We start from the raw sequence: 16,637 nt of genomic DNA, 5'->3' as shown, positions 1-16,637 counted from the left end.
ATGAAATGGTCTCTGGGAATGAAGTATGACATCGACCACTGGATATTGGATACTGGAAATACACATAAAAGTTATATGGAATGGGTGAAACTTGGACAAACTGGGGCTTTGGCTGTGCTATGATAAGGTGAACTATGGTAAAATTTGGTGGAAATTGGATAAAATTGTGGCAAATTAGGTGGAAATTATCTTAAATTGGGGAAAATTTGGTTAAATTTGGCCTTAGCCGTATTGGGTTAGGTCTGCTTTTGGTAGGTTTGATGATATATAAACACATCTGGAACATGGAAATGGCTGGATGAACACTGCACTATTACTATGAAATGGTCTTTGGGAATTGGCTGTGACATTGGGGGGCGAGCTGATATTGAAGATTCACATTAAATTTAATTGGGATAGGTGAAACTTGGTCAAATTGGGGCTTTGGTTGTGCTATGAAATGGTAAACTCGGGTAAATTTGGCGGGAATTGGATTAAATTTGAATAAATTGGATCAAATTAGGTGGAAATTGGATTAAATTGGGATAAATTTGGCCTTAGCTGTGTGTTAGGTTAGGTCTGGTTTCGTAGGATTGAAGATATATAAACACATCTGGATATTTGGAAACAGCTGGATGGACACTGTGCTATGAAATGGTCTTGGGAATAGGGCGTGACATAGGGCACCTGGATATTAGATATTCAAAATGCACATTAAATTTATATGGGATAGGTAAAACTTGGGTGAAATGGGCTTTGGCTGTGATATGATTTGGCATATTTTTGCCAATATTTAATGGGGAATTGTCATTAATTGGGATGAAATTAGGTAGATGGCCACAGCACTAACACTATGAAATGGTCTTGGGAATGTGGAATATGTGGTGGCTGGATAATGGGCATTGGAAATGAACGTTATTTTTAGATGAGATAGAGAAAACTCGGGTGAATTGGGCTTTGGCTTGAACAAATCAGGCCTATTCCTGGGGGGTGGGGGAGGGGGAGGGACAGTATATATATATATGTCGTACCTAATAGCCAGAACGCACTTCTCAGCCTACTATTCAAGGCCCGATTTGCCTAATAAGCCAAGTTTTCATGAATTAATATTTTTTCGTCTACCTAACCTACCTAACCTAACCTAACCTACCTTTTTTTGGCTACCTAACCTAACCTTACCTATAAATATAGGTTAGGTTAGGTTAGGTAGGGTTGGTTAGGTTCGGTCATATCTATACGTTAATTTTAACTCCAATAACAAAAAATTGACCTCATACATAGAGAAAAGGGTTGCTTTATCATTTCATAAGAAAAAAATTATAGTAAATATATTAATTCAGGAAAACTTGGTTTATTAGGCAAATCAGGCCTTGAATAGTAGGCTGAGAAGTGAGTTCTGGCTACTAGGTACGACATATATATATATATATATATATATATATATATATATATATATATATATATATATATATATATATATATATATATATATATATATATATATATATATATATATATATATATATATATATATGTATTGGGTATTGGAAATGCATTTTTTTAAATTCAGATGGGATACCTTGAGGTTACCTTGAGGTGCTTCCGGGGCTTAGCGTTCCCGCGGCCCGTTCGTCGACCAGGCCTCCTGGTTGCCGGACTGATCAACCAGGCTGTTGGACGCGGCTGCTCGCAGCCTGACGTACAACGGAAAAGTTGACGTATAGGGAAAGTTTAGGGGAGTATATTGGGCTTTTGGTTGTGCTATGACACGGCGAACTCCCCCTGAATATAATGCATATTTTAGCTGAAAATAAAAGGGATCTCCCGCATGTAGCGGGGGAAAAGGGTTCGAGAGCCGCATAATTGATTTGGAAACTGAACCCTACATATTGTTTAGGTATGTAAGTGACAATCTCTTGAAAGCTCGTTACATACACACACACACACACACACACACATATATGCACCCTAAGTGATTCAACAAGAGGCTTGCAACGGTCTCTATGCAAGGCATTTTTACGACTATGGGAAGTCTGCAGTTGCTGGTCTCACTCCACAACCACCTAACCGGAGAGTCATGTGCATCCTGCACATACATACAGTAAGCAAATATTTTGGTTACTTTGCTAAGATTCCTGGCAGCGCATCATTATGAATGAAGTACAAGCGTATTTCTTGGACTCCATTGATGGTGTTATCTCTGAATTCTGCGAATTTCCTTTTCGTATTCCATTATATAATGACGCAAAGTATGCAAATAGTTAAACTTGCTCAATGAATTTGTGTTAGCTTGCTAATGTAATTGTATGGGGGTTGCATAAGTTTGTTGAGAATATAATTGAATGCTAGTTTAGTTCATTTATTATGAATCCCATCATGTGGGGCGGGTAGTGGGAAGGGTTACCACGGTGGGAAATGGACTCTGGTAATGAGCCCAACAATTCATTTTTGGCTCAAGCAAGAAAAACAAACAAATAATGGGTAAACGAAATTGCCAAAATTAATTTGTGCAAGTTTTGCAAATGTGATTGTAAAGTTTTTTTTTGCATAAGTTTGAGAATATATAATTGAATGTTAGTTTTAATTCATTTTATTAATGCAGCCCCCCCCCCTATTCCCATCTTGCTATGGGGGGGGGGGGGGCTAAGCCGAGCAGTAGTAACATCTAGAAGTCTGCTGCTTTTATTGGTTGATCCATAGATGTGTACTGGCTCCTCTTGCATCATCATCGCATTAGTAGCAGTTAATAAATTAAACAACTAGCATATGTAAAGAGCTAGTCTAACAATTTATGTTTATTTTTTTTTTATTTTTATCAGGCCCACTGCCCTTCTATCCAGCAGACTGCTGCTGGATGGGTTACAATTGAGCCAAAAACAGTTGGTCAGGACGAGATACGGCCTCATTTTAGAGACATTTACTATAGAAAAAAGCTTGAACGTCGGGGACTGAACGCGGGCCTGCACGAGAGTTGTTCTTGACACTCAAATGTTTAGAGATTAAAATCTCTATAATTAGAGGGGGCAACTAAAATACCGCATTATTTAGTGAAATATTGCAATGTCCAATAGTTTGGACGTTGGGGAACTGAGTCAGAACTTGCACGAACGAAGGTTACTCTGCATCCGCTCTGCATCCGGTCCAAATGAGGACACACGTGGGAGAAAGAGAGGAAGCAAGATTTACTCCCTCAGAAAACCTTAAAAAAAAATTTGTAGGCCAGAGTTTTGAAAACATTGGCAAACCTTTTGATACAGAATGAAACTCTTAAACAATAACATATATCTTAAAGAATAAATCTTCCTCTATGAGATATATTTTTTTAGTTAGTTTAAAAGTTTTAGTTTATTATAATGATAACGCCTTCCTAACATGGCTCATTAAAATAATTTTTTGTTTATGAAATCGTGTAAGTATTTATGCAATATTTATTATAAAACAATCATAATACGCAGTGGCATATCATTTTTATAAAGAGGCTTTATAAGGTAAATATAATGGCAATGCGAAAATCTTTCTATCTGACGTATTTTTGTTTTAAATAAATACACTTGGGCGAAAAACATGTCTATTGCCCGCGTGAGCGACTTGGGTGGGCTCTTGCAGATTCTATGTATTTTAATCTCTAAACATTTGAGTGCCAAGAACAATTCTCGTGTAGGCCCGCATTCAGTTCTCGATGTTCAAGCTTTTGCTATAGTAAATGTCTCTAAAAATGAGGCCGTATCTCGCCCTGACCAACTGTTTTAGGCTCAATTGTAATTTCCCATCCAGCCGCAGTCTGCTGGGCAGGACCCAGTGCAGGTTTGGAAGGCTTTGGAAATTAAAGCACCGTAAGATTGTGAGTGTTCAAGTCTAGGGGGACTAAGCATTTTTTTTTGTGTGAATGTGCAAAGCCCGTGTTTATTTGTGTAAGTTAAAAATTGAGTTTTTGTTTGTGTATAAGAGTTTAGCAATGTGTTTAAGTAAGATTGTGCAACTGTTTTAAGTTTAGGGGGGACTAAGTATTTTGCGCGAATGTGAAAGCCCTGGGTTTATTTGTGTAAGTTAAAAATTGAGTTTTTGTTTGTGTATAAGAGTTTAGCAATGTGTTTAAGTAAGATTGTGCAACTGTTTTAAGTTTAGAGGGGACTAAGTATTTTGCGCGAATGTGAAAGCCCTGGGTTTATTTGTGTAAGTTAAAAATTGAGTTTTTGTTTGTGTATAAGAGTTTAGCAATGTGTTTAAGTATTGTGCAACTGTTTTAAGTTTTGGGGGGACTAAGTATTTTGCACGAATGTGAAAGCCCTGGGTTTATTTGTGTAAGTTAAACAAAAAAAAAATGAGTGTTTTTGTGAGCCAGTTTGTTTAAGCATGTGCTATAATTAATAAACTTCCAAAGTAATGACAGTAATGCCAAAATGAATTCATCTTTTCACTTTTTTGAAAGGTGGAGGTGTAACATTTTCTGAAAACCTTTGCGCTTGATATACGACAGCACTGACATAAGTCGATGCACCCAACACAATATGGCTTAGGCCCCACTATTTAAACTTCTTCTCGTATTCTATGAAATATCACAGGTATTGTTAATGCTTGTAACGTTTATTACAAAAGATAGACATACATTTGATGCTATTTTTCATATTAAAATCTTATTGAGGCCCGAAAAATATATCTATAAACAGGTTAGAACCATACAAATTCAGGTATGCCTTTTTCACCAGTAATCAACTGTATGCCACAGAAAATGGAATCTTTACTTTAGCTACAGAAAACGGAGCAAAGCCAAGGGGGGATGACTGAAATAAACAGTTTCCAACCTGACTCTTCCCGCACATAAACATGTCTTTCTTGACCACATTTCAAATTATATAGAGTACTGAAAGCTCATTTTCCATAGCAAATATACTAAGGAACTCATTTTACGACTAGAACGCAAACTAGGACCCCTCATTCAGATTCAAAACACGAGAATTATTGACTGAACATTTCCCCACTATCAAGCACACAGGACTCTTTAAAGCTATCTTAACTTCTTTAAAACCCCAATATGACCCATCTCACATGCAGATCCTGTTCTATGACTCGCCCTTCTTGTCAATGTACCCCACAGTATCATGCAAATTCAAGATAAGGCTTACTACACCTATATATCCAAAATGGTCTTTGTAAGGAATCTTGACCCCCCCCCTTGTATGCTTGACCCCCACTGGGGTTATCCACCTCTGACAATTACAGAAAATGGAGCTGTGCCCAAGGACTCCCTATACTATTCAGTCATAGCCTCATTAAAGTACTCCAAAAACTTCTATATTCGCTTTCAACTGCGTTTCTTGATTTGAATCTATTGAACATTCACCCTCTGATCCATTCAAAAGTAAGGGCCCCCAAATTGATACTGTAGTACTCTCGTAACACCCCCGGGACAAATCGTACATTTTTGCTCATGCCATTAAAATACTCCAAAAACGTTTATATGCCTTTCACCAGTGTATTTTTTGGTTTCCAACTATTGAACATTCATCCTCCCCACCACCGCCAGCCAGCCAGGAGCGCGCTGACTGTGCCCTAACCTAACCACCTAAAACAAGAGGGATGGACGATCTGGCCCGCCTGGGTCAAGTCGGCATGGAAGTGCCCAACCGTTTCTGAATTTTTTTTACCTCAATCTGTCTCCTTATTCACTACTCTGTCTCTCTCTGTCCTTTGTGTGGTGGTGAAGGTCACTCTAAGTCGGAGTGCACTTCTCCCCAGGCTCGTTGCCTCAACTGCGGTGAGGCCCATCCTACCTTCTCCCGTGCGTGTGTCCATTACAAGCTTGAGGCAGCCGTCCTCAACTTGAAGCACCGGGAGCGTTTATCTTTTCCTGAGGCGAGACGCCAGGTTCGCCGGCTCCCGCCTTATGCTATCTCTTACGCTCGCGTGTTGCGCTCTTCCTCTCCTCGTCCTTCCCGCCTTCCTCAGACTCACAACCGTTTCCGGGCCTTGGTCCCTGATGCGCCCACTGCCCCCTCCTCTGTTCCTTTGGGTTCTCTCCCGAAGGATCCTCCTCCTGGTCCTCTGTCTGGGGTTCCCCTTCCTTCTACCCGGTCTGTCGTGTCTCCTGTGTCTTCTTCCTCGTCCCCCTCCGATCCTCCTTCCCATCCTCTTCCTCCATCTATCGGCTCTCCCCACCGCCTGTCGGCGCGGGCGGATGACCATCTCTCTCCTAGCGGCCGTCGTGTGTGCTCTCGTTCGGCTTCTCCTGTTGAGACACTGGAATCCGTTGCCCGGTACGTAGTTGCTGGGACACCGGTCTCTTTAAGTCAGAAACGTAAGGCTGGCTCCTCTCCTTCCTCTTCCCCGACGGGTAAGAAGGCTTCGCTTTCTTCCTCAGCTCCTACTTCTGGTTCTGTTGCTCCTTCCCCTCCCGTTTCAGTGATTGCGCCCCTGTTCCTGCTATGGAGGTTTCTTTGGCCCCTGCTTCCCTTTCGGTTGCTGCTCTTGCTGGGGTGCGCTCCCCTCTTTCTACTCCCCCTCTTCCTGCTGCTGTCCTTGACTGCTCCTCTCCGTTGTCTCCTCCTCCTCCGGACCCCGCCCGCCCACCTCTGATCTGTTCTCCCGTTTCCTTCCCTCCGTCTTTGCTCAGTTTACCCATGCCCCCTAACCCTGACTTTGCTGACCCTGATCCCGACCCTGATATTCTTTAACGTGCTCTGTTGCTCTTTCGCCTTTGTTTCTTCCTTGTTCTCTGGTTTTGTCCTTTCTCTGAAGGCGAATTGTATGAAGGTAAGATGAAGACGAATTGTATTTGCAATTATCGATTCAAGTAACTTTCCCACCATAGACGCTATGCTAATTGACCGATAGTTTGACGCAAGTGATATCTCCTTTCTTAAAAATTGGTACATCATCATTAGCAACATTCCATGACTCTGGCATTCTTCCTGACTCAATTCATTTATTAAATATGGTAGATAGTGTCTCGTAAAGCTCCTTTGCATTCTTTAAGCATCCTGGCAAACACTTCATCCGGCCCTAGAGATTTGTTTGGTTTTAGTTTTACTATTTGTTTAAGATACTCAGTGGCTAGATAAATTCCCAATAGATCAGTCTGTCGTGCTTGCCAAATTGTTCAATCTCTGTGTACCAGACATGATCATTTCATTCTCAATATATACTGCACACATTCACAACATGTTCTAACAGTGCCTAACTGCACAGAGCCATCAGTAAAGGCATAGGATTCAGTTGGTTTGAGATTTAGAAGATGACTGTCAATAGCTTCTAATGTTATACATCTCATAGTTTGTGTTATACATTTGTTTTACACTGATATGGGTATAATGGGTTTGAGAGCCAATTGGACAATATATATAGACGAGGGTAGAAATAGTCCAAGCTACTCTGGCCTTTTGAGATGTGCTTCCTTTTCTCAATAAACTTATTTGAACTAGGAGGGGGGTTGGTTGAAGGCGCCAGGTACTCGTCTAGAGCACATGGCGCGTGTGGAGCTGAAGCTCAACCTCCATTACCACACTTGGATGACCACACGCACAGCACTCGCGTGCGCGCGCACATGGTCATAAATATTGAGCCTCTTGAGGTAACCTTCAAACAGCGGGTTTTTACACAGAAGTTACTCCCTGTAATCGATTTTATAATTAATGTAGAAGGTAATGATGAATAATTGGGTGTCCTCAGGATGTATGCAGAGCAGCTGGAGAAGGCGGCTGCTGCTGCTGCTCTTCCTCCTCATGTTTCCCACTTGTGCCCTTCATAGTTTTTGTTTGACTTTGTTCATTTGATCAATGACTGTAATACCTTTACATTTATTTAGTTTGGTCAGTCAGGGTATCATTTTGTCTGGATTTGTATAAGTTTAGTAACAATGTGAAGTGTGGTCTGGCAAACGATGCCAGGGTCTCGTGAGAGAGGTTAAAGAGTGCAAGTGCCAACTTTCACCCACCATTTAGCAGCCAAGTGTCCACTTGGAAGGGAACCACTACTAACTAACCTGTCCTCCAATCTAATCAACCTCTCCTCCAACAAAGAACGTCGCGTTTCGCTTGTATGCAAAGCCCTAGGGCCAAAAATTGTCGTACTAAAATATTGGAAGCGGTTCGCGAAAGTGACGTAGTGTCCCGTTTTCTGTTCTGGGTCTTAAGAACAAAGGCAACTGCAGAAGGCCTATTGGCCCATACGAGGCAGCTCCTATTTATAACCACCCAATCCCACTCATATACATGTCCAACCCATGCTTAATAAACTACCACTCATAAGACGAGTATAGGTTTCACAATAAACTAAACTCATCCTGTTAAACTAAACTAACAGGATGAGTATGGGTTGCACAAACTATTGGTAACAGGATGAGTATGGGTTGCACAATAAATTACCGCGCAGAGGATGAGTATGGTGTGCACGTAAGACTCGCAGGATGAGTATGGGGTGCACAATAAACTCACAGGATGAGTCTATGATATTCGTGCTCTAAATTAGGGTAACTAAAATACTCTTCGGTGAAATATTTATTATCAAGAGTAGAACTCATAAATAGGCCTAAACAAAAAATAAAAAATGGACATCAGTTTGCATATGAATCTGATGAGAAAATTCCTTGATTAGTATACATTTCCTTACCAATCAAATGGTAAGGTAATGATAACTACGTCTCAGAGTGTCTTCTTCACCAACTCTAATGATAAATAATATTACAACAAAAATGTCCATAACTTAGCTACAGAGTATATTACATTTTAAATAAATTTCCACAGAAACCAAATAAAGGAAGTACATTATTTACATATATATGAAGAAAAACATTTAAAGCTTTGTTTTACCTATTAAATTAAAGACATATTTCTATACTTATAAGCAATTTTGAGTTTTCCTAATGACAGCTTCTCTAGTGCTGTCTTCTTGCTTGGTCATCTAACTTACATAACAGAACAATATAATAAAATATCTTCATATCTTTACCTTTCATTATGAAGTGTATTTCTCAAACAAAATATAATTACCTATGAAGAACATACAACTGACATTGTGATAGCACACTCTTAGATTAAATGTAAGTTAATATACCATTATGGGCTTCATTATCCTTCAACATTCTCTTAATTATCTTTCACACTCAGTGTTTAGCCTATCATCTGCATGCATCATCTTGTGCTTTTTCATATATCGAAGCTGAATGAATCTCTTCCCACACTCTGGACACTCGTGTGGTTTGTCCCTTGAATGCACTAACATGTGTCTTTTCACATGTCCACGCAGACTGAATCTCTTCCCACACTCTGGACATTCATGAAGTTTGGTACCTGAATGCACTAACATGTGAGTCTTCACACTTCCACGCTGACTGAATCTCTTCCCACACTCTGGACATTCATGTAGTTTGTCCCTTGAATGCACTAACATGTGTCTTTTCACATGTCCATGCCGACTGAATCTCTTCCCACACTCTGGACATTCATGAAGTTTGGTACCTGAATGCACTAACATGTGAGTCTTCACACTTCCACGCTGACTGAATCTCTTCCCACACTCTGGACACTCATGTAGTTTGTCCCTTGAATGCACTAACATGTGTCTTTTCACATGTCCACGCAGACTGAATCTCTTCCCACACTCTGGACATTCATGAGGTTTGGTACCTGAATGCACTAACATGTGAGTCTTCACATGTGAAGGACTGGTGAATACCTTCAGACACTGTGGACATTGATGAGCCTTCATCTTCTTTATGATAGGTGCAGTTTGTGTGAAGGTTTTCTCCTCCGGATGTCGGGAGAAGGGTCAAGGCTTGAGTGTTGTTTGAGTTAGACTTGATGGGAGGCGATGAGTCACAATAACGTGGCTAAAGTTGATCAGACCACACACTACAAGGTGAAGGGACGACGACGTTTCGGTCCGTCCTGGACCATTCACAAGTTGATTGTGATGAGGAAGTAAATGCAGGCAATAAATAGGCTAGAGAGAGGTGAGGAGCAAAGTGTAGTAGAGGAGATAGTAGTAGGAAAAAGAACTGCAGAGGGCCTATTGGCCCATACGAGGCAGTTCCTATTATAACCACGGAATGAGAAGGAGATAGTAATAGGAATAAGAAGAGGATAGTAAGGGAACGTAAAGAAAACAAAGAACAGAAAAGAGAGAAGAGAGAAAGAAAAGGAAAGAGAAAGAAAGATAAATGGAAGGGTAAGCTATGTTAGGTCACGTTTGTTAGAAAGATTAGAGCATTTACGTATATACTGTGAATGGGAAGAGTCCACAGCAACAAAGCCAGGACTCAAGTTCATGTTGGGTACATAAGAACATAAGAACAAAGGCAACTGCAGAAGGCCTATTGGCCCATACGAGGCAGCTCCTATTTATAACCACCCAATCCCACTCATATACATGTCCAATCCATGCTTGAAACAATCGAGGGACCCCACCTCCACAATGTTACACGGCAATTGGTTCCACAAATCAACAACCCTGTTACTGAACCAGTATTTACCCAAGTCTTTCCTAAATCTAAACTTATCCAATTTATAAACAATTGAAGAACATTAATAATTGAGTCGCAACATGGTTTTATAAATGGCCGTTCATGTTTAACAAATTTATTATCTTTTTATTCTAGCATAGTTGAGGCAGTTGATAGTGGTAAGGATTGTGATGTTGTGTACCTTGACTTTAGCAAAGCTTTTGATACAGTGCCACATGAAAGACTGATTAAAAAGATAGAGTCTCATGGTATTGGGGGTGCTATATTAAGCTGGATTAGGGCATGGCTATACCAAAGGAAACAGAGTTAGTATAAATGGAGTCAAGTCAGAGTGGGAAAATGTTTTAAGTGAAGTGCCTCAAGGCTCTGTCCTGGGACCTCTGTTGTTTATAATATATATAAATGATTTAGATTCAGGTTTGAGTAGCAACATTTGCAAATTTGCCGATGATACGAAAATCGGTAGGGAAATTAATTCGGAGGAGGACTCACTATCACTTCAAGTTGATCTAGATAGAGTTTTGAAATGGTCAAAAGATTGGCAAATGCAGTTTAATGCTGATAAATGTAAAGTTCTGAGGTTAGGTAATGATGAAAGAGTTACAAGATACGAGCTAGATGGTGTTGAGATTGCGAAGTCGGATTGGGAAAGGGATCTGGGAGTTATGATTAGTAAGAATTTAAAACAAAAGGATCAATGCATAAATGTTCGTAATAAGGCAAATCGGACACTTGGATTTATTAATCGCAGCGTTAGTAACAAGACACCTGGTGTGGTTCTCAAGCTATATCTTGCTCTAGTTAGACCCCATTTAGATTATGCAGTTCAGTTTTGGTCGCCATATTATGGAATGGATATAAATTCACTTGAACGTGTCCAGCGTAGGATGACTAAGTTAATTCCCCAAATTAGAAATCTTTCATACAAAGAAAGATTAACAAAGCTTAAGTTGCATTCACTGGAAAGGCGAAGAGTTAGGGGTGACGTGATAGAGGTTTACAAGTGGGTGAATGTACATAACAAAGGGGATATTAATAGGGTATTAAAAGTATCAACACAAGACAGAACACGAAACAATGGGTATAAATTGGATAAGTTTAGATTTAGGAAAGACTTGGGTAAATACTGGTTCAGTAACAGGGTTGTTGATTTGTGGAACCAATTACCGCGTAACGTGCTGGAGGTGGGGTCCCTCGATTGTTTCAAGCGTGGGTTGGACAAGTATGTGAGTGGGATTGGGTGGTTATAAAAAGGAACTGCCTCGTATGGGCCAATAGGCCTTCTGCAGTTGCATTTGTTCTTATGTTTTTATACCTATTGTTTCGTGTTCTGTCGTGTGTTGATACTTTTAATTCCCTATTAATATCCCCTTTGTTATGTCCATTCATCCACTTGTAAACCTCTATCATGTCACCCCAAACTCTTCGCCTTTCCAGTGAATGCAACTTAAGCTTTGATAATCTTTCTTCATATGAAAGATTTCTAATTTGGGGAATTAACTTAGTCATCCTATGCTGGACACGTTCAAGTGAATTTATATCCATTCTATAATATGGCGACCAAAACTGAAATGCATAATCTATGGGATGAAATATCTAGAGCATCTAGATCTAACAGTATTTATGTCATGGGTGACTTTAATTTTAGCGGAATAAACTGGTTGAACAAAACAGGGAATAGTGAAGCAGAAGATTTTCTAGAATTAATTGACGATTGCTTTCTTACGCAACACATTAAGGAACCAACACGGGAAAATAATATTTTAGATTTAGTGTTAACTAACAGGGAAACGCAAATTAATGACATCGAAATAGGGAGTGAGCTAGGGAGCAGTGATCACAAAGAAATCAGATTTAGCATAGAATGGAATAGACCAGTAGGAGAAAATTCTGTTAAAGTGCCAGATTTTCGAAAAGCTGATTTTAATAGCCTAAGAAATTTTTTGGGTCAAATTGACTGGAAAGGCTTGGGTATGGGGTGTGGGCCGGTCTTGGAGCGAGACATGAACATAAGAACATAAGAACATAAGAACAAAGGTAACTGCAGAAGGCCTATTGGCCCATGCGAGGCAGCTCCTATTCTATAACCACCCAATCCCACTCATATACTTGTCCAACCCGTGCTTGAAACAATCGAGGGACCCCACCTCCACAATGTTACGCGGCAATTGGTTCCACAAATCAACAACCCTGTTACTGAACCAGTATTTACCCAAGTCTTTCCTAAATCTAAACTTATCCAATTTATACCCATTGTTTCGTGTTCTGTCCTGTGTTGATACTTTTAATACCCTATTAATATCCCCCCGGTTATGTCCATTCATCCACTTGTAAACCTCTATCATGTCACCCCTAACTCTTCGCCTTTCCAGTGAATGCAACTTAAGCTTTGTTAATCTTTCTTCATATGAAAGATTTCTAATTTGGGGAATTAACTTAGTCATCCTACGCTGGACACGTTCAAGTGAATTTATATCCATTCTATAATATGGCGACCAAAACTGAACTGCATAATCTAAATGGGGCCTAACTAGAGCAAGATATAGCTTGAGAACCACAGCAGGTGTCTTGTTACTAACGCTGCGATTAATAAATCCAAGTGTCCGATTTGCCTTATTACGAACATTTATGCATTGATCCTTTTGTTTTAAATTCTTACTAATCATAACTCCCAGATCCCTTTCGCAATCCGACTTCGCAATCACAACACCATCTAGCTCGTATCTTGTAACTCTATCATCATTACCTAACCTCAGAACTTTACATTTATCAGCATTAAACTGCATCTGCCAATCCTTTGACCATTTCAAAACCCTATCTAGATCAACTTGAAGTGATAGTGAGTCCTCCTCCGAATTAATTTCCCTACCGATTTTCGTATCATCGGCAAATTTGCAAATGTTGCTACTCAAACCTGAATCTAAATCATTTATATATATTATAAACAACAGAGGTCCCAGGACAGAGCCTTGAGGCACTCCACTTACAACATTTTCCCACTCTGACTTGATTCCATTTATACTAACTCTCTGTTTCCTTTGGTATAGCCATGCCCTAATCCAGCTTAATATAGCACCCCCAATACCATGAGACTCTATCTTTTTAATCAGTCTTTCATGTGGCACTGTATCAAAAGCTTTGCTAAAGTCAAGGTATACAACATCGCAATCCTTACCACTATCAACTGCCTCAACAATGCTAGAATAAAAAGATAACAAATTTGTTAAACATGAACGGCCATTTATAAAACCATGTTGCGACTCAATTATTAATTTATGTTTTTCAAGATGAAGACGAATTTTATTTGCTATTATAGATTCGAGTAACTTTCCCACAATAGACGTTAGGCTAATTGGTCGATAGTTAGACGCAAGTGATCTATCTCCTTTCTTAAAAACTGGTATCACATTAGCAACTTTCCAAAACTCCGGCACTCTGCCTGACTCTATTGATTTATTAAATATGGTTGACAGTGGGTCACAAAGCTCCTCTTTGCATTCTTTAAGCACCCTGGCAAACACTTCATCCGGCCCTGGGGATTTGTTTGGTTTGAGTTTTACTATTTGTTTAAGAACATCCTCCCTGGTAACTGTTAAACTCGTCAACCTGTCCTCGTCCCCACCCACATAGACTTGTTCGGCTGAAGGCATATTGTTAAGTTCCTCTTTAGTAAATACAGATACAAAATATTTATTAAAAATACTACTCATCTCTTCATCACTATCTGTTATTTGACCTGTCTCAGTTTTTAATGGACCTATCCTTTCCCTAGTCTTAGTACGATATAACTGAAAAAACCCTTTAGGATTTGTCTTTGCTTGCCCTGCTATGCGAACTTCATAGTTTCTTTTTGCTTTCCTTATCTCTTTTTTAACATTTCTAACCAGTTGTACGAATTCCTGTTCTAAAGTGACCTCCCCATTTTTAATCCTTTTGTACCAAGCTCTCTTTTTACCTATAAGGTTCTTCAAATTCTTTGTTATCCACTTTGGGTCATTAGTATTCGATCTATTCAATTTGTATGGTATACTACGTTCCTGTGCTTTGTTTAGAATATTCTTAAATAAGTTATATATTGAATCCACATCGAAATCCCCATTTAAGTCACCTATCGCTGGGTTCATGTCTCGCTCCAAGACCGGCCCACACCCCATACCCAAGACTTTCCAATCAATTTGACCCAAAAAAATTCTTAGGCTATTAAAATCAGCTTTTCGAAAATCTGGCACTTTAACAGAATTTTCTCCTACTGGTCTATTCCATTCTATGCTAAATCTGATTTCTTTGTGATCACTGCTCCCTAGCTCACTCCCTATTTCGATGTCATTAATTTGCGTTTCCCTGTTAGTTAACACTAAATCTAAAATATTATTTTCCCGTGTTGGTTCCTTAATGTGTTGCGTAAGAAAGCAATCGTCAATTAATTCTAGAAAATCTTCTGCTTCACTATTCCCTGTTTTGTTCAACCAGTTTATTCCGCTAAAATTAAAGTCACCCATGACATAAATACTGTTAGATCTAGATGCTCTAGATATTTCATCCCATAGATGCTTTGCTTCCATTCTGTCTAAATTTGGTGGCCTATATATTACTCCTATTATAATATTATTAGCTTTTTCGTTTAATTCAATCCAAATAGTTTCTGTGTGTGGCTCTGTTTTCATTCCCTCTTTGAGACTACATTTCAAATTGTCCCTAACATATATGGCTACTCCACCTCCTCGTCTAATATATCTATCTGTGTGAAATAGTTTAAATCCATATATTTGATATTCAGCTAATAGTTCTCTATTTTCTACATTCATCCACGTTTCGGTAAGTGCAATAATATCTATTTTTTCTGTGCAGACAAGAGCATTTAATTCGTTAATTTTATTTCTTAGACTTCTACTGTTAGTGTAATATACCCTAAGTGAATTGTTATTTTGCGGACCTTCTCTTTCCCTGGTCGTTTTGCCAATTCCTTTCTCCCACAAACACATACTTTTATTACCTCCTTCCTCCAAATCAATTCCCATACCTCTATCTACTAACAGTTTAAACCCAAACAAACACCTCTAACCACTTCTTCTAACGAGTTCGCAACAGCAACAACCCCAGCTCTCGATAGATGCACCCCATCACGAGCATACATTTCATTTCTTCCATAGAAGTGTTCCCAGTTGTCTATGAAAGATATTGCATTTGATTTGCAATATCTTTCCAGCCGGCAATTGACACCAAGTGCCCTCGATATCCATTCATTTCCCACTCCCTTTCTTGGAAGAATGCCACATATGATCGGGATTCCTCCCTTGCTCCTAACTAACTCAATGGCTGTTTTATACCTCTGAATCAGTTCCTCACTCCTAACTCGGCCAACATCATTTCCTCCCACGCTAATGCAAATAATGGGATTGCTCCCATTACCAGCCATAATATCATTCATGTTGTTTATAATATCACCAATGCCAGCTCCGGGATAGCAAACCCTTAACCTGTTCCCCCTATCTCTAGCACAAAACGTTCTATCCAAATACCTTATCTGGGAATCTCCCACAACTAATGTTTGCTTAGGTACTTCCTTTACCCTCTGAGGGGCCTGCGCTTCCTTTCTCTTCGTTGCTTTCCCTTTTGCGCGATCCACAGTCTCTCCACAGCACTCGTCCTCCAAAACGTCAAATGAATTAGAGGTTGCTATGGCGTTTGAAGGCGGCTTTATCAAAGTCTTCTTAAGGCCCCTGTCTTTCACAACTCTCCAAGACGAGGTCCCTTTACTGCTGGTCTCCTCCTTCGTTACTTCTCGTTGTTCTTTAAGAACAACGAGAAGTAATGAACCCAGCGATAGGTGACTTAAATGGGGATTTCGATGTGGATTCAATATATAACTTATTTAAGAATATTCTAAACAAAGCACAGGAACGTAGTATACCATACAAATTGAATAGATCGTATACTAATGACCCAAAGTGGATAACAAAGAATTTGAAGAACCTTATAGGTAAAAAGAGAGCTTGGTACAAAAGGATTAAAAATGGGGAGGTCACTTTAGAACAGGAATTCGTACAACTGGTTAGAAATGTTAAAAAAGAGATAAGGAAAGCAAAAAGAAACTATGAAGTTCGCATAGCAGGGCAAGCAAAGACAAATCCTAAAGGGTTTTTTCAGTTATATCGTACTAAGACTAGGGAAAGGATAGGTCCATTAAAAACTGAGACAGGTC

General features: G+C 39.5%; 1 protein-coding gene across 1 annotated transcript; it reads right to left on the bottom strand.

Annotated features, from left to right (window-relative positions):
* Positions 1–9,063: 9,063 nt before the first annotated feature.
* Positions 9,064–9,681, bottom strand: LOC138364015 (zinc finger protein 492-like). The gene has a single exon (XM_069323456.1). The coding sequence runs from the start codon at positions 9,679–9,681 to the stop codon at positions 9,064–9,066; it is 618 nt and encodes a 205-aa protein (XP_069179557.1).
* Between the last annotated feature and the right edge of the window lie 6,956 nt (positions 9,682–16,637).

Source organism: Procambarus clarkii, chromosome 12, assembly GCF_040958095.1.
Source record: "Procambarus clarkii isolate CNS0578487 chromosome 12, FALCON_Pclarkii_2.0, whole genome shotgun sequence".
Taxonomy (NCBI): domain Eukaryota; kingdom Metazoa; phylum Arthropoda; class Malacostraca; order Decapoda; family Cambaridae; genus Procambarus; species Procambarus clarkii.
This window is presented reverse-complemented; position numbering and strand designations above follow the sequence as displayed.

What these genes read in the sequence shown, in the direction of transcription:
- LOC138364015 (XM_069323456.1), bottom strand. Translation starts at nt 9,681, where the DNA reads ATGAAGGCTCATCAATGTCCACAGTGTCTGAAGGTATTCACCAGTCCT.